The sequence below is a fragment of the Ornithodoros turicata genome, chromosome 5, assembly GCF_037126465.1.
Source record: "Ornithodoros turicata isolate Travis chromosome 5, ASM3712646v1, whole genome shotgun sequence".
NCBI lineage: Eukaryota > Metazoa > Arthropoda > Arachnida > Ixodida > Argasidae > Ornithodoros > Ornithodoros turicata.
The window spans coordinates 72,845,712-72,868,737 of record NC_088205.1 but is presented as its reverse complement, the minus strand read 5'-3'; the positions used below and the strand labels follow the sequence as shown (position 1 = coordinate 72,868,737).

Below are 23,026 nucleotides of genomic sequence, written 5' to 3'. Positions count from 1 at the left end.
TAGGGAAAACGGTGAACATGTGGACGCCATCTTGTAACGCTAACGTGCATGATTTCTCGTTTCGGTATCGCAGCCTTCAATTGCCGAGATGATCCGAAAGCTAACACCGTGCAGTGAAGAAAGAGAAGAAGCGGTCCCGTCGAACTGGAAGTTGAATCCTGCGAAAGGCATGGAGAAGTGGCCATCGCCGTGCGTCCAAGATGTACGGTCGACGACCATATTCCTTATGGGAGGGATCAACCTTGCTGCGCTGGACCAAGTACTGACTGGTATGTCATTACCGCGAATTGATATTTTGATGTGATGGTGGTGATGAAGACGACGACGAAAGAACCTTTCATCACAGGGTGCGTCATGCTTCGCTACAACGTGGAAGAAGGCGAATGGAGACGCTGCAGCATGATGCCTCTGCCACGTTATGGTCACAGATGCGTCTATTTGATGGGAGAGATCTACGTCATCGGTATGTAACGTTTGATTTGCAGGTCGGAACAAGAAGGTAATGGCAATGAAAAGCTTTAGAGATGAACCATAACAGAGCACTGGTCACTAAAGTAGGTGAACTGGCTATTATTATCAAAACCAAGTGACGTCACGTCAATTAAGTCACGTGGATACATTTTCTCAAGGGCACGAAAGTGCTCGTAATTTCCTTTGAGCAGTTCCTACTGAACTTTGGGCGTAATCTGTATGATGCGCACTGCTATACGTACATTGGCATATCCCAGTTGGAAAAAAGGAATTGGTCCAATTGGACAATTTCCCATTCAAACCAATTGGTTAATTCAAGTTGTGCTTTTGTTAGCCACTGGACTAAAACCATTTAAAACCAATTGTCCGATTGAGTGTCCATTGGGAGTGCAGGAAATCAAATTGGTTTCCTTTTGGTATCTAAACTACCAACTGTACAGTCCATTTGGAACTGAGTGGTCCAATAGGTTTTGACATTAGACCAGCTGGGTCCCATTCGTACCAATTCGAAATTCTAATTGAACAAATTCCCTTTTTCTTTTCAAACTGGGATTGTGTGTCTCTTGAGGCAGCACACCGTGATTGAAACTGTATTGAGCAGGCGGCTTCGACAACCGGGACGCCATGTACGGCCTGCGCATGTCTACGAGCTTCTGCTTCCGCTACAACGCTCAAACGGGAGAGTGGAGTGCCACAGCGCCCCTGAGATATGCCAGAGGATACCACGGCGTCACTGTGCTTGACAATCGAATCTTCGCTGTTGGCGGCGTAGACGCCAATGACCTGTGCGTTTATCTCGTCTGCTATACTAACGTGAATGGGTCTCCTAAATCGGAGCGCCTTTGCAGGTTACTTTCCAACGTGGAATGTTACGACCCCGAAGAGGACACGTGGACAGTACTGCAGAAGGGCCTGTACTGTGGCCGCATGGGCATGGGAGTCACAGCCTTCCAGAACAAACTTTGGGTGGTGGGAGGCATCGTTCAAATCGCTGGCCTACAGACATGTTCCACTGCTTACGTTGAGATATACAACCCGGTGACTCAGCAGTAAGTGCTCCGTGAAATACTACTTAACAGAGCAATTTGTGCACGCGTTAACGTGAGGAATTGTGGGAGAATTTGACAAGCATGGCTGAAAGCTAAGGAACAGAGAGCATAGCTAAGTGCATAAGCCAGTGCATAAACAGAAGCCTGGAGTATAGTCGCGGGCCAACCGAAAGCAGCAGAGCACACCTGCAGAAAGTAAAAAAAAGTCAGTGCCAAGCAGAGTTGTACACGTTACTCGAAAAAAGTAATTGATTACAATTACTGTTACTACTGCGCGAAAAGTAATTCTTTACCGTTACAAATTACTTCATCAAAAATGTAATACGTTACCGATTAAAAATGTAACGCGTTACTTTTCCCGTTACTTTTAAATTGTCGGCCCTAGCAAAGCCAACAAGCCTGCAGTGTGCAAGCATGCAGCTCTTGTTGCAAATTCTAATGAGACACCAACATACATGATAAGTGAAATTCACAAATACATTTGAAAGCAACATACAAAACACATACACGCGTTTATTACAGATTTATATACACATTTAAAACAACATCGAAACATCTGCTTCGTTTTGTTGTTATTGTTATGTTCAGCCCGCACAATTTATCAATACAGTCACCTATTTTACTGTTGCTCCAGTAGGTCGCGGTTTTAAGGGATTATCATATTACTGTGGTGGGCATGGAACATGTGTGGACTAGAGATGGCCGTCACAGTGACCTCTGCGTCATTGCTTCAGTCGAACTCCTGGTGGAACAAAAGAACAGATTGGCTTGCTGAAAATGGTTGCCATTGTTGACAGAAGGTTAAAAAAGTAATCGATTACTCAGATTACTTGGGAAATTACTTGCTCACAAAATGAATTGATTACGTTAAAAATTACTGAGAAAAGTAATTAATTACTAGTAACGCAATTACTAGTAACGCGTTACGTACAACTCTAGTGCCAAGATAATCCGAATCAACTACAATTGGATCTGGAATCCACGCCATGTGTGCCAGCTTGCTGCCGAATCTATAACTCACTTCACACCACAGCCTAAATGTAGCGGAAGTATACGTGGACGCAGGTGGACGTACGCCGCCAGTTACCTTCCATCTCCGCGGACGTGCGTGTCGCTGCTGAACGTGGACGACCGCGCCCTCTACTGCTTCGGGGGCATCTACTACAACTGCGTGGGGCCATCGCGAAAACTGATCACCATCGAGGACATCCTTCTGTACAACGACGCCAACAAAGTGTGGAAGCAAGTGGACTATCTACCATCTCCACGCCATAATGCCCACATATTACAATACAGTAAGTTCTATTGCGTTTACGTCCACAGAAAGCGTAATTGGCGTCCACATTGGCGTAATAGCATTGAACTGGGTGTGCACACAGAAAAAAAACGAAAAACGAAAAAAAAAAAAAAAAGAAAACGTCCTTTCAGAGTTCTTCATAGTGCAAAAACTTTTCTCTGAACCTTTCCTATCTTCGAGAACCGAAAGAACGGTTAAGGATCTCCTGACGTCCTACTTTTGAAGAACCTTTTAAAGGTGAAAAATACCGACAAGTGTGATGGGTAGTTTGGGGACGGCTGAACAGCTTGAGGTGAAGTTCGAAGGAATTGTACAGGGTGGGTGCAGATAAAGTAGGCCCACATTTTACACATACACGTACACGTTTTACACGTACGGTATGTAGCAGGCTACATACCGTACGAACTTCCGGCGGCGCAGGACGGTGCATTTATGCGGTGCAAATCGAGAAAAAAAAATTATGGTAACCAAACTCTGCGCAATAAAATCATTAGCAACGTGAACTTCGCTCCGTGTATTTCCAATGGGACATTGCAGTGTAGCACACTTGCATCACCCTACCGCTGGGGGTGCCACCTACACAGAAACAAAACGAGATCTGGGGGCTTAATCGCTTCATCGTCGTTACGGTCGTTACAAGCTAATGAGTGCTGAACGTGAAGCTAACGTGAAGGTCGTGGTACACGTCACGCGCAATGTGTCACGTGCCCACCTTTCTGAATTTCCCGCCACTCGTTAGCTTGTAACGACCGTAACGACGATTAAGCCCCCTGGTACGCCAAGCGGTAGCTAGACACAACTGTGCCGTGGCCTCCATGTTGACTTCTGCATATGAAAACCGGGATGCACGGAGAGCAACGTTTGCGTGGATTTTTTGTTACGTGGAGTTGGGTTACTACGATTTTTTGTGCGTCATCCCGCGCCACCGGCAGTTCATGCAGTAAGCAGGGAACGCTATACGTGCAAAAATGTGGTGCTACTTTATCTGCACCCACCCTGTACAGTATGAATTTTCTGTGTGCAGGGTGTGTGCCTACAAGATAACTACCTGAAATTCATTAATCAGGAAATTTTGGGCAAAAGCGAGATAGCAGACTCAGAGACTATCCTTCTTGGACGCCATTCCACGTATAAAAAATTCTTCACGCAGGAGTGTTAAAATATCCATATCCGCCTGAGCAGCGCGTCACCCTCGCCGACGGAGGATTTATCTGGCCAGCTACTTCAATCATCTCCATCACTCCAAATCACGTGGCCCTCTGACGTCAAATGAGCGCTGTACTCCCCGCGCTTCCCCGGTCGCCGCAGTTGTTTCAGCTGATTTGCGTATCAAAATTTGGGGATGGATATTTTAACGATTTTGATATGGATTTGTTAACAATGGAATGGCTTGCAACTAGGATAGTCTCTCATTCTGTTATCTAGCTTTTGCCCGAAATCCCCTAATTACTACGTTAATTAACGAATTTTAGGTAATTACTCATCTTGTAAAGAGATCTATGCTGCGTAGCTTTTTTTCTAAGAAGTCTGTAAAATACACGCTGCTAAAAACGTTGCTAAAAAAATACACGCTGTAGAGCTGTCATATGGGGCTACACGCAGTGCTGAATGACTGCAACAGATTCAGCTTGCAGCACTAGGTTAATTAGGCAATGGTCAGTAGAGTAATAGATATCTTGAGGTTTGGAATATGTTTTGTGTTAGATTGATAATGAACAGGTGTAGTATTATACATGCTTATGCGAAGTCACCTTACTAAAATGTTACTTGCAGTAAGCAAAAATTCATACAAATGAATATTCAAATTCTGTGAACATTCAAGACAGCCGCAGAAGACGGATAGCCAGATATCCTGCCCGATATCCGTGTAGGAGAGAGCGCATGAAGGTTAGGGGGTTGTCTACGGCGCTCTGTCAATGCCTTACGATGCCCCCTGTTTGAATGTTCATAATTCGTTCACTGGAGCGCTGCTATGCGACACGTTGTACACTCAGTGCCCTGACTGTGCAGGGAACCAGACGTTTGTGGTGGGGGGTCAAGACGTAGAGAGGCCAGACGACCCCGTGCACAGCGTCCTTACCATGGAGACGTCTAGTGGGAAGTTCCATTGGAAGAGGCTGAAGGACGTGCCGTTGCCCATCTCATCCTATGGGGCTGTCATCATCCCTCCCCTGGAACAGGCAGCGCAGCGCACGCCCCGATGACCATCCACCATACGTGCGGTCACAAAGTGCCTCCAGTATTACTATACTATCTCAATAAGTTATTCTATATTCCTATAATAATAAACGAAATCAATCCCGATCAAAATAAACAAACATTGACAAACATTGTGTGTGTGGGTAATTTTGTTGATGGCAGCGTGAACTGAACTGTCCGCATGAACTGAAGCAGGATCATCCGTGGCAGTTTCTGTGAGTAGATTATGTGGCTCAGAGCCGTGCATAGGGAGAGATCTGTCATTCTCTTATGTTTTGCAGCCCTGAGGTATCAAACGCGTAATCTCTTCGTCGAATTGAACGAATGCCACTGCAGAATGCCACTCACAGAACGTCACTCCGCGGAGGCTTCAAGAGGTAGCCTCCGGGATAGACTTTTCGCTATACGTGGTAACTGTTGCATGTTTCGCGTATGCAGATGCGTAATGTACACACTTCTATGTGCACCTCGAGGACAACTGAATGGAACAGCGCCGAGCGCATTGCTATAAGAAGCAGAACAAGGTGGTGTCCGGACAAAAAATGCAGTTTGAACGAACGAACAATCTGAATAATGGGCGCCTGAAATACATGTAACCGGAATACTTCGTTTTGAAACAGCCGTCACAAAATGCGGTCTTCCGACTTGCAATCTGCTGCCCGGAATAGTCGCTAGGAACATCCGCGTCTATCGTATCACCGTATCGGATTTCAGCCAGCCATGCAACGTCGTCAGCTGAGCGATTGGGAATCTCACCGGCAGTGACAATTACGTCACCGGAAGAGTCGAAGCAGGGAAAGGCCGTTTTAACCGGAATCTGGTAGTTGATTTGGAATACGATGTTTTTGATGTTTGACGAAAAAAACACGAACGAATTTTGCGAAAGTTGTTGGTGTTTTCTTCTTGGAAGGCACCTCCAAGTGGATATCACATTAACTTTATAATTCCGGATTCCTCGCCGATATCACCTTTAACCCAGGTGCTATTCCCATATTCGCATACGCGAAGGCGAGAGCCCTCGAAAGGAAGAAGCTGACCAGCGCGAGTGTCTGCGTGAGCGGAACAATAGTACATTTTCCTCGTTGCTTTCATTGTACTTTTGAATGCTTTATTCTAGGTGGTCTACGGTGCACGTGGGGGCCGACCAGAGTCTGATTGCGATAATCGCCATTCACAGCAATGCAGAGCCGTTATCGTGGCACGATGCATGTCCAAACCTATCATCCCCAAACTCTGTCTTCGAAAACAGTCTCAAACCTAGAGGCTAATGGTCGTGGCGCTAGCGTCTGTGCAGGTCTAAAGTCTCTGGAACGGGGTCACTCCCCGTTCCAGTGACGCAGGACATGCGCTCGCGCGTTCCAGTTAAGTCTGACGGTGGATGTACAACACCGTTCTGCTGTGCCTGACCAGTATGCAAGGCTGCACGAAGGGGTATGTTTAGACTGCAGCAAGGGCTAGTTTTGCTTTCATCGTCTGAATTCGATAGCATGGCGTTTGGACACCCTTTTTTTTCTTCTTTTACACACGATTTTGATGCAGTCGAAAGCTCTGTGGATCTGAAAATTTTGTGTGTCCGATAGAAGGAAGTTGGTATTCTAGTTCGTGCAAATCTTCCAGCGCGAGAGAAATAGTGCTCGGCCTAGCGCTTTGAAAGGAACGAGGAACGAGGAACGTGAGCATAAGAAATACACAGTGGTTTTTGGTATAACCTTGACATACCCCTCGAACCACTGTCTATGGGGAGTTAGCAGGTAGGAAGACAAAGAAAGCTGTGAAATCAAAGACCAGTAACGTAATGTCAGCCACTTCAGATGAATAAGGCTATCGCATTGGCGTGCTTCCGGAACCGTTATCATGACGACCCCCTGTTTCCTAAAACTCGCTTACAATTTTTTGGTCCGTTAACCGATTATTGGATATGATCTACGAGAGTCACGGGTTCACATTTCTTTGGAACCAAGTCGGATATTCTAACTTCTGTTTCATGCTTGATGATGCAAAAGGGCCATTGGCAACCGTTTTTCTTTACGTCATCATGAGGTTGGACATTGTCGCTTAGCTGATACCTCTCCCTGTTTGTAAACAAATGACGCGATAGTGTTCGACAGCGCCATCAATTTGGTAGAGTTGAACTATGCTGGAAGCTAGGGGCGAACAAGGTCTACTTTACTTTCAATAGGAGGCAGCGAACAAGTGGCCATTCGTGGAACCCAGCCCTCCTTTTCTGATTTGTTTCGGTTTCAGTCTGTCTACCAATGTCATGATGACGTTTCTCGGGTAGATATCTATTAACGGAACTACGTTTCTGTGAACCTACTGTGTGTTAATGCCAGGGTCAAGGCATCCAGCGTACTCGACATCGAAATATCAAAATTCCCGTGCTCACGGACCTGCACGAGGAGCTCAAGAACCTTATCGTGTATTTGTTGACCCGCTCCTTTCCTTGGCAGCTCTTGCGAACGAAGATAACATCAAGGTGATGTTACAGTCTCTTACTTATTACAGCCACTACTACTTACAGTCATTACTTAGGGTACCCGTAAATTTTAAATGAGAATTTTCACGACCGTGATCGATGAAATGCCTCTCAGTGTATTCGTATTATGGGCTGTCCAACTATATATGTGTACAATCAAAATTGTGCTAGTGTTATAGCTCGATTATTGCGCCGTAGGGGTCGCACCCTCAAGCAATGGTCTCGAAAAGATATGTCCTCTTTCTTGTGGTCAGTTTCATGGAGACATCACCATAGATTTTTCGTTTTCGAGGGTTGTTACAGAAACAATGAAATTATTGTAGCTGATCTGTAGTGGGCGCGAAGGGTCTTTGATCTGGACGGCGATCTCCTGAGAACCAGAACAGAATGGGATGAGGTTGACATCACGAAGACGGGGGACACTGGAGTGCCTAGAGATGTCCTAGAGATGTAATAGTTCTAAACATTTTGTAACAGCGACATTTCCTTTCAGCGTTTACATCGACAGTCGAGCCTCCAAGGCCACGCTGCTCCGCAGAAGGTCGATTTTTCAGGGCGCTCCCGTAGCCTTTTTTCGAGAATAATTCTTTATTTTTTTTCGTGTAATTTTTCCGTATTTTTTCTCGTGATCTTTCAGGGTACTTCCATATGTTGATCTGCTCAGCTCGTATACTCGTTCACTCACAGTCCAGTCAGAATATTCATAATGGTCGGCCCCTTTATAGACGGTTTGATTAATTAAGCGTGGCTTCGAACAATATAATTTATGCCATTTAAAGGAGCAATGAGGTGGCATTTAACACCGTTCGAAATCCTGCCTCGTCTGTCAAGCTGTCCACCAGGAGGCGCCATGCAAAATATTTGCGCTCTGCGGTGCCTTATAGCCGTGCAATCTAATCTACAAAAAACAGCCGGAGAAAGTAGCCGCAGACGGCCGACACGATGCGCTCGTGACGTGGTGATGGCTCCGTGCTTTGTTTCCTTGTTTCTTTGTTTTTCTCAGCTCACGCGCCACTGGTCACGTGAGGGGAGTAGCATACGTCACGACGTTCTCCTGTTCTGCGATGCGCTCTTCTCACGAGAAAAAAATGATTTTTCAAAGGTATGGGGAGTAGAGCCCTCGCGCTCGCTTTGTAGGTCACCAACGCTCATCGTTCTTTCTCAGGAACTCATTTTATTGGTTGTAGAACGCTCTGCACCGAAAAAAGAAATATATATATATATATTGGAGGTCACCTCAGTGCTCCTGTGCTCAGTGCTCATTATAGCTGAGCGCTCCGACCGTCATTACCTTCCCTCCTTATATTTGAAGTTTCCGCAGCTCTGCAATACGGGGAATAGACGGGGTATCAATATACCAGTACTAAAATACACCACCACTAGGGATCGGAATTTTAGGCATTTGCCTAGAAGTGCCTATAAACGCCTAAAATACGACATTTTCAGGTTTGCTTGCCTTTTTATTGACACTATTGAATTGTAGCCTGTTTGAGCATTTTTAGATGCCATAACGGCACTTTTTTAGAGGTGCAACTGCGAGTGCACCTTTCAGTGTCATGCTGAGTGCTGCATTTTGCTTTTCGTTTCTGCGTTTTGACCTTTTGTTCCTTTTTGTTTTTCTTTCTTTCTCTCTTGTTTGATTTCTTTCAGTAGCTTGGTTTGCTAGAAGGGGCTCATGTATATTTGAACAAAATATTTGGCCTTTCTTGGCCTTTCGAGATCTTTCAGGGAGGAGAACTGAAAGTAGTATCGCGTGGTTCCAGGACGCCTCAGCATTCATGTACAAGTAGTCAAAGCTTTTATGGTACCGTAGCCTTCTTCCTGGATGAAGCATTCTGAAGCACAAAGTCAAAGAGCGTACCAGATTAACGTGCCTATTTTGCTGTTTTTGAGGGCCTAATTGCCTGCCTATTTCCGTCGTTTTTAGCGCCTAAATTTCCAGGCCCTAACCATCACATATGCGTGGGAATGAACTGAAATGCTGCGGACCCTGCTGAAACTCGAAACATGCATAGAGTATACCAGGCTAGTGCGGCAGGGGAATAACGAACTTACCTAAATAAAGCAGCCCCTTGTGAAATGCGTTCTTGTTGTATCTCAGATCCGAACCAGCAATGACGGCGACTGACAAGACCTCCGTTGAGGTAGTCGTCGAGAACCAAGTGTTTCAGATAGAACGGAGGCTACTTAGCAAACACAGCATTTTCTTCCGCGAATGTCTGGGGCAAGATAAGAACAAGAACAAGAATAAGGTGAGACGGAGCACAATTTGCGTACTACGATGCTCTAGGTGGTGTTCACGTAATAAGAAGGGCGCTGTACACACAGGTATAGGTGTAGCTTATGAACAGCGTGTGAATTGTTTTTGCTTGTTTGATTTGCGGTCAATTTTGCAAGTCGCTCATCTCATTGACCACCCGCGATCACGTTTGCGGACCCATTTGAGTGGCAGCGATCCACTAAAGATCAAGATCAAGTTTTAATAGATCAGAAGAGCTCTTCGAAAGCAACACAATCAAGGAAACTGTCAAATCAAAGATCAGCAACGCAATGTCAGCCATGTTAATCGAATAAGTCGATTGGCTTATAGTGTTTTCGGAGCGGATAGACTGCTTTCACACTAACGGTTTTCTCGTCCGTGTTTTTCACGGGGCCAAAGCAGACCCATTGGAACCTATGGATCTCGATTGCCCCGCGGTTCTGTTTTTTTGAAGCAAAGCAGCGAGAAATACGGTAGTGTGGAAGCGGCCCCTTTTAGTAGATCGGAAGCCCCTCTACGGAAACGATACGATAAAACGAACGTGGCACCATCAGCTACCTCAATGCAGTAGCGCGATTTCGTGTTACTGGAGCCAGTATCATGAGCAACTTTTAATCAACTAAATCCCCCTCGTAGAGCTGCTGAGAAACAAGCAAGTTAGTTATGATCCAATCGTTTCCAAACCCCGGTCCGCTTATAGCGTGACTCCTACGGTTCTATACGGACATCATCTCTGGACCTTTTCCTCCAACCCGCTTCCATTGCAGCTAAAGCTATCTGGCATTTCTGCTGAAACCTTCAACATTTTACTCGACTACATGAAGACTGGCCAGCTGAACATAACACCAGACAACGCTTCGGACATATTCATCGCTGCACTACGTCTCCACATGTCCGACGCGGTCAAGAGATGTATTAAGGTCAGTTTCCTTTTTTTTTATTACTTGTTGTCACTATGAAAGGAATGTAAGAAAGGCGTGAACGCAGATGAATGTGGCGACTACCCCAGTAGGAGTGCACGTGTTGAAGTACTCAGCAGCGCGGAGGCTTCGCCTCCAAGAAGAGGAACAACGTTCTTTCAATTATTTGATCACCAATTTCCTATCTGTTTCTACTACCAAGGAATTCCTCGATATGAATATTGATGATCTTATGCGGCTCTTGTCAGCAGAATCGCTGGGATGTAACTGGTAAGTCTGGTGGTTGCGTCACTTTTCCCACGGGTGACTTCACTGCGTTGGTGTCCTGTATATATATATATATATCTTGAAAAGTTGGAGTTGGATCGGACGGCTACGTAATTATAGTTGAAATAAATGGGAGACAGAAGACGAAAGTAGGGGAAGTAACAAAAAAAGGGTTTATTAAAACTTAAAAATCATAAAAGTTAGGGAGGATGTCTACGTTACGGCGGAAGCTCCGCCTTCTTCGGGACATTTAGCTCTTTTGTCCCGAAGAAGGCGGAGCTTCCGCCGTAACGTAGACATCCTCCCTAACTTTTATGATTAAGTTTTAATAAAACCCTTTTTTTGTTACTTCCCCTACTTTCGTCTTCTGTCTCCCATTTATTTCAACTATATATATATATATATATAAGCAGGAAAAATCAGAAGACGACAAAGAGCTTACAGGAAAACACAAAGGGGAGTTTATTAAGACATATAGGGATAGGGGTCGACGTTTCGGCAGTCAGCGCTGCCTTCGACGGGACTGGGGTTTGGTGACAAGAACAAGCTTTATATATGGGAGAGGGTTATGTACAAGGGAAAGAGAGCAGCGCATGCGCTTTTGTCATGACTAACATAGGTTGGTGACTAAGTGAAAGGGGAATGACCGGGTCTGTGCAGCAGGACCTTGAGGAAATACCCGTGAGCCTGAAAAAGAGACAAAAGAGTGTATGTATTGTGCTGGATTAGGAATGCAGGTTGCGAATAGTAGAAAGGATTCCTGGATCTTCGTTTATCTGACACTGAAATTTATGAATGAGATAAGACTCACGCTGTTCCCTGAGCCGCTGGGAAAGAAAGCCTGACTGCAGGATGAAAATAGATATATTGGTAATTGAGTGTCCTGGTTTACTGAAATGGCGCGACACTGGCAGATTAGGTTTCTTCGCGACGTCAGATTTGTGGTTATTGAATCGCGTTCTAAATGAAGTAGCTGTCTGTCCGATATATTGGGCGTTGCATTCATTACATTGAAGAAGATAGACAACATTGGAAGAATTGTTGTCTATTGCCAATGTTGTCTATCTTCTTCTGCCGAAACGTCGACCCCTATCCCTATATGTCTTAATAAACTCCCCTTTGTGTTTTCCTGTAAGCTCTTTGTCGTCTTCTGATTTTTCCTGCTTATTTCATTCTCGTGGTCAACCGCCCTCCTAAGCTTCTAATCTATATATATATATATATATATATATTCATGCTCCAGATTTATGTTGCTCATCGATCTATGCCGCATAACATAATGGCGTGAGATAACATGACGACGAGATTATGTACTCTTGGAGTATCGTTCTCAATTCTTAGGACGATATATTGTAAGCCCAGCATGAGCACTATTACTTAACTTGATCTAGCGAGTGTGTATTTCAAGTTGTAGTTCTCGTACAGTTGCGCTTTCATCATTTTGGCTATTACATTGGCTTTGATGTAATGATTTGTGCTAACCAGTGGGGATGCCTTGTGGATAAATGGCAGACCGAGGAGGCATGAGCAAGTAAAGCACATACGTTCCTATGTAGTTTATTGACGCACATTTTCGGAATTCCAAAGGAATTCCCCTTCATCGATGGCGCCTTGAGGCCCTATTGGGATGACACGTCCTGCGGATAATCTGTATGACTGACTGGCCTGGGTCACCAATTACGCGATTAACACGACTCGCCTGTTAATTCTTTCCAGTGAATACGAAGTCTTTGAAGCAGGTATGCGATGGTTAGACTACAATCCGAGAGTGCGATACAAGCACGGAGATCAGATTATGTCGCAAGTGATGTTCCACAACATGGACCTCACCCAGCTGCATCAGTGCCACGAGAACCCGGGCGTTGCACAGATGCCTGAGGTCCGACATCGAATTCTTAATGCTATAAAGTAAGTATGCGTGTGTAACACCGACAGTAACCGACAGTGGACACAGATTTACTCTTGCAGTTCTTGGCTAATTAATGAGAAATGGAGAAATGAGGTCGAAATGAAGGGCGAGGCCGCTGGAAGAGACATTGCAGAAGAGGATACTTCAACCGTAAGCTCATTTTTCCTTCGAAAATTGCGCTGCATACACCTATTTACGATGGGGCCTACTCGGACGTAATATTGTTCGAACAGCCAGCGCCAGTCTGAATAGTCTGTAATACGAAAAATGGAAACCGCAGTGAGCTTCTGTAGTGCAGTATGAAAGTTTCATGGGGCCGCTTTCTCGTCTCCCTCACGCTGTGTCACTCCCTTGTGTTGCTGGCTGGCTGTTCTCAATGCGTGGCGCACCCCCGCTTTGTACTGCCGAGAAGAGCGTCGCCATATCACTCTTCTTTCTACTTCTGTCCAGGCTTTTCCCTGTGATATTAACGAAATTACAAACGCAAAGACCTCTCTCTGCATATCTAGAAGGTCTGCTGGGCCTGACTCGTAACCAAGTGCACAGAGTGTAATAGATTCAACGTGTACAGCTTACAAGAACACATAGAAAAGAACGATGGTTACTGTTAAAGAATGTTACTCTTACTGTTAATGCTACCGTTAAAAAACTGATGTTAAAGAATGATGGATACATTCATGGTTTTAAGGCTCAGAATGTCATAGTTACGGACGTAACCGCATTAAGTACACAGTGTCCTTCACTCTAGGCAACGCAAGCTTCCGACAGGGAAGGCTTTCGCTTATCTTCAAGTGCTGGAGCGAGTGCTACCTGCGCGTCCTCTGACACTTCTCTCCTGGACAAACCGCAAAAGGCAGGGACGGCCGGGTTGGTCATCGCAGACGCTCCCGCACGAGGTGCCCAGCACGGCTTCACCGGAGACAGTGAACGCGTTGACACAGGACAGGTCCCCAAGCATTCCGCACAGTCGAGAGTACCCCGTTTCTTTACAAGCAGTTCGCACTTGTTCGATAGCAGATCCGTCGACCCGCGTGCATATCCCACAAACACATCTGGTTCAATCGTCGAAGAAGAAATGGAAGAGCGACACATCACAGAGTGTCGCACGGAGGAAGTTCGGACCATACGCCGCATCAGAAGAATTAAGACCAAGTCAGAGACGTTCGAGGAGGAAAACGTTTGGGTAAAGAGGGACGGTTGTAGTACGTTGACTCTGAGGTACAAGGGACCTACTATCCCTTCTCAAGAAGCCGCGTCTATGCCAGGTGAAAGAGAAGAGTTTACTGTTAATTCGGCTACTTTCGAACCGGAAACGGATGTAAGTCACACCAGATATATTGTGCATGAAGCGACACCTGCCGAAGTCATCGAGAAATCCGTTACAAAGAGCTATGAGTCCTCAGAGCGTTCTAGAAAAACTAAAAGCGGGACATCCGTAGGTGAAGAAGCATCACAAGTACGTCCGGACACTGCATCCACTAGTACTTCAGGGGCATCTGAGGCGCCTTCCATTGGCTCAGTAGGAGTGATAGGTGGTATATCGGAAAATGCCGAGATAGCTGTATCGGGACCCCGGAAGCTGATAGACACGGAGTCAGCTTCCCTATACAGCCTCCCGTTTGGTGACGAACTGCGTCCAGAGACTGCACCAGCGATCAGCTCTGACAGGCTCATTGAAGAAAGTTCGGGTTTTGACGGCAGAGTATCGTTAACAACATCAGAGGATATTACGTTCCTGTCACTAAGACGTACTGGACCATCTCCGTACACATCCAGAGATTTGGCTCTTGAGACTACGGCGCAGGAATCAGCGGAAGAGGTACCCAGTTCGTGGACACTCTCCCAAACAGCTTTACCGTCTCTCGTAGCACATCAACCCACACTGCTATTCGCACCTGTAGCCCAAGAGGGAATGAGAAAGCAGAGTTCTACGTATGATACATCTGATACCCTATATGTGGATCTTCATGCCCCTTCTGGTGTGCCAATTCATGGCACGGAAATAAAAGCCTTGCCAGGTAGCACAGGTAAAGTGGCCAGTGGACTTCGTGGCTTCCAGGCTTCGCAGGAAACTTCTGGGATTACCGAACCTTCAATCTCACCTGAACCAAGCGAGATGTTTGTTTCCCTGCCGAGCATGCCTTCATTATTTTCGCACAAAGCCGCAGAGTCATATTCGCACGTGTTACAAGAAGCTCCAGAACGTGATGCAGCTCAAGCGATTAGACCATCAGAGCTAGCCCACCGACCTGTCTACCTGTTTTCTACACAGCCTTCGCTTGGTGTTGTGCAAGGATCATCCGAGACGCTCAACGTGGCAGTTGGAGAAATTGAAGGCCCCTCAAGTGAAGCGGCACTAGATCAAGGTCTACCGGAGTTGTCAGAACGTTTGGTGCCCACCGTTTCTATAAGTTCTTCCGGTGATCAAGCTGTACACGTGTCTGGTGAGACGACAGAGCGTGAGCCACCTTCAGAGAAGCCTATTCTACTTTCACCAGGACATATCGTCACCAAGCAACTTACAACTCCTCCCCAAGAACCCCAGAAAGTGTACGATACGTCACAAACGGCTATCATTGAATATGAAGGCCCATCATTTGGGACAGATGCGGTACAGGAGCTGGAACTTCAAGAACCTCCTGAGCGTCTGGTCCCGACAGTGTCCATCAGCTCATCGGAACCACAGCTTTCGACTATGTCCGAACAAAAAGCGATGCCGTCCCTACTGGCACATCGAACGGAGTTCTTGTTCACCTCCGAAACACCGCGAAGTTCTTCAGAGCCTACATCTGTAGAATTGACAGCGGAGCAGGAGGTACATGTCAATGGAAGTGAGGAAGTTAGTGAAGCATCAGCAACAGTTGAGGTTCGCAAATATCTATCATCAGCAGGGACTATACAAGGCTTGGGCGCTGCGATTTCAGAAAGTTTCGACGAACAGCTGGTACCTGCTATTTCTGAAGAGCATCATTTAGGGCAGAAAATTTTACCTTCATTAGTTGCGCATCAGCCCGTGGTGTTCTTTGTTCCCGATGGAGCATTGCTCATGGCCGAAACAGGCAGCTCATCAGAACAGTTCACATCTGCAGAACTCACGGCGGCTTTTCGCAAATCGGAAGACGTGCGTGTATCCGGTGATTCATTGGAACGTCCTTTGGTTGGAATTACTACGGAACACGATATAAGGTTTCCAGAGGCGCCGAAAAGCCTGCCCCCTACAGTTTCAATTAGTTCTTCCGACGAACTATCGCCAGCTATCGATGAGAAGGTTGTGCCACAGCCTGATCAGAGAATTCTATATTCTGCAGTGGCACATCAACCTGTCACGCTATTTCGTTACGATGCGTCCCAGTTCGCAATGGAACCAAGCATTTCACCAGAACTGTCAGAAGACAGACATGTCACTGCATTAGCAATGGCAAAACCGATAGAGGACACCACGACAGACCTCAAACGGGAGCAACCAGCAGGTCTACCCGCGGGGGAGAAGGAATCCTCCAAACCAGGAGATACAAAACGATTCGTTGCAGCAGTTCCTTTTGAAGAGCCATCAGTTGTGGAGGAGCAAGGCTCTGAACGAGTGCAGAAAATCCAGCCGTCCGTATTAGCACATCGTCCTGTCATGCTCTTCTACGATGCAGCTGGTGTCCACGAAACGCCAAAGCAAAGTCTACCGACCCCGGTAGAGAAGGTTACTCCCTCACAAGCACCTCTAGAAGAACGTCCAGTTACAATAGAGAATGTATCAGAAGACGTCGACACTTCATTCGTTAGTCCGGTTGGTCAACTCGTTCCATACGAGACAGATGTGATAGAACTCGAAGCAATTCGGTCAGCGCCGCCACCTATATTAGAGCATCAGCCTCTCCTTCCTGGCGAATTGCAACAAAGTTCATTAGAGTTTGTCACCACAAAAGACGTTACTCTACAGGGATCGCCTGCTGGACTATTTGATCAAGAACCCGGTAAGCCATGCGCATCGCCTGCAGGGATGAAGGAGCAGGAAAGAATACCAATAACATTCGACAGACAGCCAGGCAAGTCATCCACAGAGCCTGCGGAGTTAGCAGTGGAAGTTCAGGCACCTGCCATAACCTTTGAGTCACATGAACCAGATAGCGAAATACTATCCATAGTGCCTGCGGAAGAAACAAAGGAACAGCAGGCGATAGCCATTGTCTACGAACGACACGAACCGGACAGCGGACAACCGTCCGCAGAGATAAAAGAACAGCAAATACCAGAAATAACATTTGATCGACAAGAACTAGATAGCAAAGGTTACTCCACCACAGCTGATGGAACAAGAGAACAGCAAAGACTAGCAATAACTATGGGAGAAGAGCATGGGGAAGTCAGAGCTGATGAAGTTGAGACATTTCAACCGTCCCAAATAGCCCATATGCCTGTCGCGATGTTCCACTATAAAGCTCCAGATGTAAAAGGAGGACCAATCCTGCCAGCTTACTCAGAGGAACTTCCACCAAAAGTATTCGCATTGGAACAAAGAGCGCTAACACGAAAAGAAGACCTGATTCCAGTGGATGCACTGACAATGGAACAAGATATACCAGCACTGGAGTACGCACCCCAGCACGAAGCTCCGCGTGTACCGAAGCAGGCACATGAAACGGCAGGGAAGGAAGTGACTGAATATGAAATGACTTCAACAACAACAACAAACAAATTTGTTCCTCCGATTATTAGTAGGAAAGTTGCACAAGAAGAAATGCACCCGTCGTCGATGGAACAGAAGCCGGCCGTGGTGACCCCTCTTGTAACAGTACAAATGCCGGGAGAGGCAAGCAGCTTGTCGGAATACTTGAGCACAAAGGAATCGCGAAGGGATGCCAGGAGTCAAGAAGCAGTCAGCGAACAAACCTTTGAAGCACTCCAATCGACTGGAGCCACGACGGAGCGAGATGTCGAATTGTCTAGGCCAGTCACAGTTGACAAGAGAGAGCCTCACCCGGACCAGCCATCTTTGTTAGCACACCAGCCTGTCCTGCTCTTTTCTTACACGACGTTACCGCAGTTGACAGCTGAAGCTAGCAGTATGTCTGAACTGTTCACGGCAAAAGAGTTGTCTACTGCTTTTCAAGCACCGCAGGAGATCGTAAGCTTTCGGAGTGAAGACGTTCCTTCGGTTGAAGGTTGGCCTGCCCGTCCCAGCGACAGCTCTTCTTCTCAACAACGATTCGGTACAAGCATTTCTGAAACCACTTTACTAGGCGCTGCACAAGCGCATCTGCCTTCCTTGCTGGCACACCAGCCAGTATTCTTGTTTTCTGCAATACCTTTAGGCGCGGTGAAAAGCGTCAGTTCACTTGAAGGCACCCAGGAAATAGCAGCAGCTTTGAGAGAAGCGTTTAAAATTAGCGACACTTCTCGAACGCAAGGTGAAGAGGGGAAAGAGCAAACCACGACTCCAGGTGTCCACCGCGATGTAGATGGCGATACCTCCGTTACACCCACCAGTTCCTCATCTCAGGATAAAATGTTCAAGACTGTACTTGCAACTCCGTCAGCCACGGAAGAGGAAATTATTCCGGCTGAACTTATTTCGACGACAGTGCAGGAATGGGCATCTCCTGAACTTCCTACGGAGATTTCACATGAAGAAACCTCAGAAACGCGTGATAGGTTCCTGTCTGCAGATGCCTCCGAAAGTGGCAAGGAATATGCTGAAGGCGTTTCGTTGGGGTGTTCGGGCATGCCCTGGCACCCTAGCGCATTTGTGCCAGACATGAGCCAGCAAGTTTATCTTCTACGAGAAGGACAAGGTCCACTCCAAGATGCGGGGCATATATTACGATGTCAGCCCCCAGACAGCAGACCCGTCGAGAGTTCAGAAGGCTTTGACGAGAAAAGCAGGAAGAGCAGCACAGGGACGCCCAGCGATTCTGAGATACCAGTTTCCAAAATAGTCGTGTCAAAGAAGGAAGAAAGCACAGATTTGAGCGGGGAAGATAAGACTTTCTTGTCAATAGAGACTCATGCTGATGACGCCTCGGAAATATCTTTGGTTCCGTCGAGGGAAACACCTGGAAGTGGGGAAACACAAGAACAAGAGGTCGGATCATCTTACCGAAGGGATTCAAGTACACCTGAGGAAGTAACAGACGCAGCACCGAAGCAGGAAGAGCGCTTGCAGGAAACTCAATTGGGGCTACGTGGACATGAACCACAAACAACCGGTGACATTGTTCAGCATGGGGAGAAATCTAGCGAAGTACTCGGGGAGGGTCAAATGATTCTTCCTGTTTTATATGACGAGCAACCAAACCAGGTTTCATTAGAGGCGGGAAAGCACATGCCTTTGTTAAGCTCAGATACAGGGGTGTCATCCGCAACGCCTACAGCGCGAACCATAAGTTCAGATATATTACCGGAAGGGGTGGGATCAGAGCCTTTGCTATCGTTTCCGCAAGCGACACAAAGCTCCGGGAATGAAATTCCACTTCAAACCGCATGGAAAGAAGACTCGTCTCCCCTGAAGCCTTCAACACCACCGGGTGTCCCAGCCGTGTCCGAAGGTGTCAGTTCCGGAAAAGAAACTGCGATAGAGTCTGAGCTTGTGCAGACAAGGGAGCCAACGAAAGTCGAGGAAGAACACCCTGTACCTGCAGCTTTACCGCTTACTGTGAAACCTAAGGGAGAGACAAAACAACCGGGTCGGGAAGCTGGGAAGGCGATGCAAACCCCCAAGAGACAGTTCATTTTGCAGAAGACACGGATAATCGCGGTCACTCCAACGCACTCCGTCGAGTTGATAGAAGAAAGTGTCACTCCTGGAATTTTTCAAGCCGCCATTTTAGAAGAATCTGAAAGTTCCTCGAACACTCAAAAGAAGCAACGTGAGAAACCTGTCGAAAAGAATGAACACTCAGATGATGACACTAGCGTCAAGGAATCATCTGATAACGACACTCCAAACCTGAAAGGTCGCGTGGTCAAGCGTAAGCACACTAGGTCCGCTGGAAGGCTTGGCGCAAAGTCTCCTGTTGTAACGCGGACGCGAATCTTTGCCGGAGGTCCGACACACTCCGTGGAAATGGTCACAGAGAAGTCTGTTATGAATACCAAGGACCTTGAAACAACATCCGGCCACACTGACATGTCATTACCTCCTGTAGCGGGCAAGAAAGATGGCGCAGACCGTGTTTCTCCACATCAAGGAGAGTTGATGAATGAAGCTTACAAAAGAGAAACAAAGGAGAACGGCATGATAGAGATGAAGCAAAACACTGACAATCTCAGTCGGATTGAAGACAACTTGAACATGGTCTTCCATACCTTGTCCACTTCTGAGCACTTGCCTGCATTTCAGAGTGCATTTGAAGACATCCCTGGCATACAAACAGGCAGTGCGCAGGAGTCAGTCCGGGTCGACAGGCTTACATCTTCAGATATATTTAAAAGCGCTATGGATAAGTTCTCATCGGCAGTGAATATCCCTGAGTACAGAGATGCCGATATAGACGTGTCTCCGGTATCAACTCGAAGCACGTTACATGCTACGCGCGAAAATCCCGCCCCGACCTTCCCACCGGTTTTGTCGTCATACGTCACTATGCACGTAGAACGTAAAGATCCAAAAGATAAACCGTACGATAAGCGGGAGGTGGGCCTGGCAGACAGAAAAACGGTATCTGAACCGAGCCTATCTCTCCAAGATCCGGATCTCCCATCGTTGGGAAGCTTTCCAGGGCATGAGTTTCTTGCTGAAGCCGTTGTACCACAAGAAAGAACAGCGAGAGCAACAAGCGATTCTGTTGCGTGGACACGAGAGACGGTACCAGGAGCAAATTTCACGACCGAAGGAAATAAAGTTAAGTCAGAAACAAGCCCTCGAAAGCGATCTGCGGAGGCCTCACCGATGTCGGATCGTGGGGCGGCGCCAGTGAAAGCAGTGAAAAGAAAAGTCGTGCGGAAAACAATCTCGAGAAGAAGGGAAAGTACGAGATCCTTAACGTATCAAGGCATGGGAACAGTGGAACGCACAGGAGCCAGTTTGCAGTCAATGACTACGCAAGAAGTGCTTGACGAGTACAGTGAGGAGTCGTATGACCCTCCAGGGACGATTTTGCCACAATCTGTACAGTCTATGGCGCCGCCGTTAGCATCGCCCATAGCATCGCCATCGAGCACAGAGCTAGGCGCACAGCAGACGTCGATCTCAAAGCCATGCAGCAGGGACAGTCCCTCTCCGAAGCCAAAGAAGAACTATTCTGTAGCAATTCGAGTAACCGACGATTACGTGAAAGAGAGAGGATCTGAAGACTGTGCAGGTTCAGATGCACCTCATGAACAACCGTCAGATCACCTCAACACGTCAGCTCCTCACATGGAACTCGGAGCAGAGAAGGAACCCGCTGGCCGAAAGTTAGATTTCGGAGATTCGAATCAGGTGTACGAGGCAACTGCACCCAAGGATGATGCAGATAACGATGACGATTATCCGCCTTCACTTAACACATTTAAGAAGTTCGGACGTAAAGATTCGATCGCCGTAACAAAGATTAGAATGTTGAGAGCACAAGCGTCGGAAGGCGAGGATGAGGTCGAGGACGTGGAGGAAGACTACGCTGCTGGGCAAGATAAGGATAGCACGAAGCATCATCTTTCGTTTCAAAAACCAACGGTCATCGCGCTTTCTCCGGAAGCGTCCTCAAGGGAAGTCAGTAACCCATTTTGTTCTCAGCAAAATGATCGCGTCAAGACAGGAGATTCGGAGAATACTAAGGGAACCAATGACGCTGAGTCAAAGGTTTAGCAAGACCGAACGAAAGGAAGTCTGCTTCATTTGATGCCAATCAGCGCCGCTTCCGATACGCGATCGGCGCTTTCGAGCAGGCATTCCTAAAAGCGCCTGTGGAGTGCAGGTTCGATCAGCAATCACGAGCAACCCTCCTCTGGGGGCGTAATTTGTACTACGATATGATGGCGCACGAGAATAAAATGATTGCTTTATTTAGTGTTATATGTTCGGTTCCCCCTTAACATCTGCTATTACCTGCCTGGGATATCGGCAGACGCACCGCCCTCTAGCGCACTACTTCGTCGTTGATCCGCTGTTCGTGTAAATGCGTAGAGTTTCAGTAATAGGGCGGTTCAAAATAGCAATGCTGCAACGAACCACAGGCACATAGTTAGAATTCGTTGGGAGACATGCAGCATTAAACAGTGTCATCTCTCTCCCGCCTCTGTGTAACTGAACGGGATAACTGAACCTGGAATTGGAAAATAGTGACCCGGTTCCGAACCGTACGGTTCTTCGGTACACGGTATAAGTTCTTCGGTGCACGGAGCGGAACAGAAAGCAACTCAGAATTCGATAAACTGTCATTTGTGGCCTGCTGGACCGCGGAGGTTTTTATGTTGAGGAGATCGCACCGGATTTCGCATATTTGTCCGCCATTGATATCTTTCGGTTGTGAACGGCACGTCGCATTATTTAATGTCCACAATAGTCCCTTTCAGATGGTCACGACCATAGGAGTAGGCTCAGGCGATGCACAATACATTTCTCAAGCATGAGAGTTCACTTTCACGTTCCTAGTTGCTACTATGCTAGAGGAGACAAATCTCGTCTCTTACTACATTCTCTGTGTGAAGCGAAAGTATAAAATATTTTTTTTTAGTTTTGAGAAGTATGGCGTCGTTGGGTGTAGAGTCTGCAATGCGTCTGGCAACATTGCTCCCTGAAAGTCGATTTCCATCTCATTCGCACCTGCTGGCAGACTTCCAACGTTGCTTCAGGAACGGAGACACTCATGCTATTGCTAAGCATTCATATTTTTGGGTACTGAGTCATTGAGCGAGGTTGATTTGCAGCGGAAGTCACCGTGAGCTGTGACCTTTGGCAGGGTGCATGGCGAGGGTGCATGTACGCAAGGTGCAGTTTCATGTTTCGCACCCGCGCATATCTACGCCCTCCCCTACAAACGAATAATGGTTGTCCGACCGGTTTCATATCTCGCCACCAGGCGCGAGAATCCTGCCAACGGCCACAGTGTGAGTTCCGCTGTATGATAATGACTTGACTTTATGATGATACTTTAATGACACCCTGAGAATGTAAATTACTGGTTGTACGACATCTATAGAGCCTCGACAATTACACGCCGTTAGTTGTCGGTGTACTACATGGAGCGAACCCCGCGAAACTTCCTTCC

General features: G+C 46.9%; 2 protein-coding genes across 4 annotated transcripts in view; both read left to right on the top strand.

Annotated features, from left to right (window-relative positions):
* LOC135394745 (uncharacterized) overlaps positions 1-5,147 on the top strand; it is a 36,054-nt gene extending 30,907 nt beyond the window's left edge. For all 3 annotated transcript variants that reach the window (XM_064625662.1, XM_064625661.1, XM_064625660.1), the window contains 6 exons: positions 74-269; positions 347-463; positions 1,073-1,256; positions 1,320-1,520; positions 2,586-2,815; positions 4,828-5,147. In XM_064625662.1, coding sequence (XP_064481732.1) covers positions 74-269; positions 347-463; positions 1,073-1,256; positions 1,320-1,520; positions 2,586-2,815; positions 4,828-5,021 — 1,122 coding nt within the window. In that variant the 3' untranslated portion in view covers positions 5,022-5,147. The remainder of the gene's footprint in view (positions 1-73; positions 270-346; positions 464-1,072; positions 1,257-1,319; positions 1,521-2,585; positions 2,816-4,827) is intronic.
* Positions 5,148-7,369: 2,222 nt separating this feature from the next.
* Positions 7,370-21,821, top strand: LOC135394744 (uncharacterized). The gene is made up of 7 exons (XM_064625659.1): positions 7,370-7,492; positions 9,594-9,744; positions 10,520-10,672; positions 10,740-10,942; positions 12,656-12,847; positions 12,908-12,998; positions 13,597-21,821. The coding sequence occupies exons 2-7, from the start codon at positions 9,607-9,609 to the stop codon at positions 21,622-21,624; spliced, it is 8,805 nt and encodes a 2,934-aa protein (XP_064481729.1). The 5' UTR covers positions 7,370-7,492; positions 9,594-9,606; the 3' UTR covers positions 21,625-21,821.
* The last annotated feature ends 1,205 nt before the right edge of the window (positions 21,822-23,026 follow it).

What these genes read in the sequence shown, in the direction of transcription:
- LOC135394744 (XM_064625659.1), top strand. Translation starts at nt 9,607, where the DNA reads ATGACGGCGACTGACAAGACCTCCGTTGAGGTAGTCGTCGAGAACCAA. An exon ending in CGGTCAAGAGATGTATTAAG is followed by an intron (nt 10,673 to 10,739) that starts GTCAGTTTCCTT and finishes GCGTGAACGCAG; the next exon opens with ATGAATGTGGCGACTACCCC. An exon ending in CAGAAGAGGATACTTCAACC is followed by an intron (nt 12,999 to 13,596) that starts GTAAGCTCATTT and finishes CCTTCACTCTAG; the next exon opens with GCAACGCAAGCTTCCGACAG.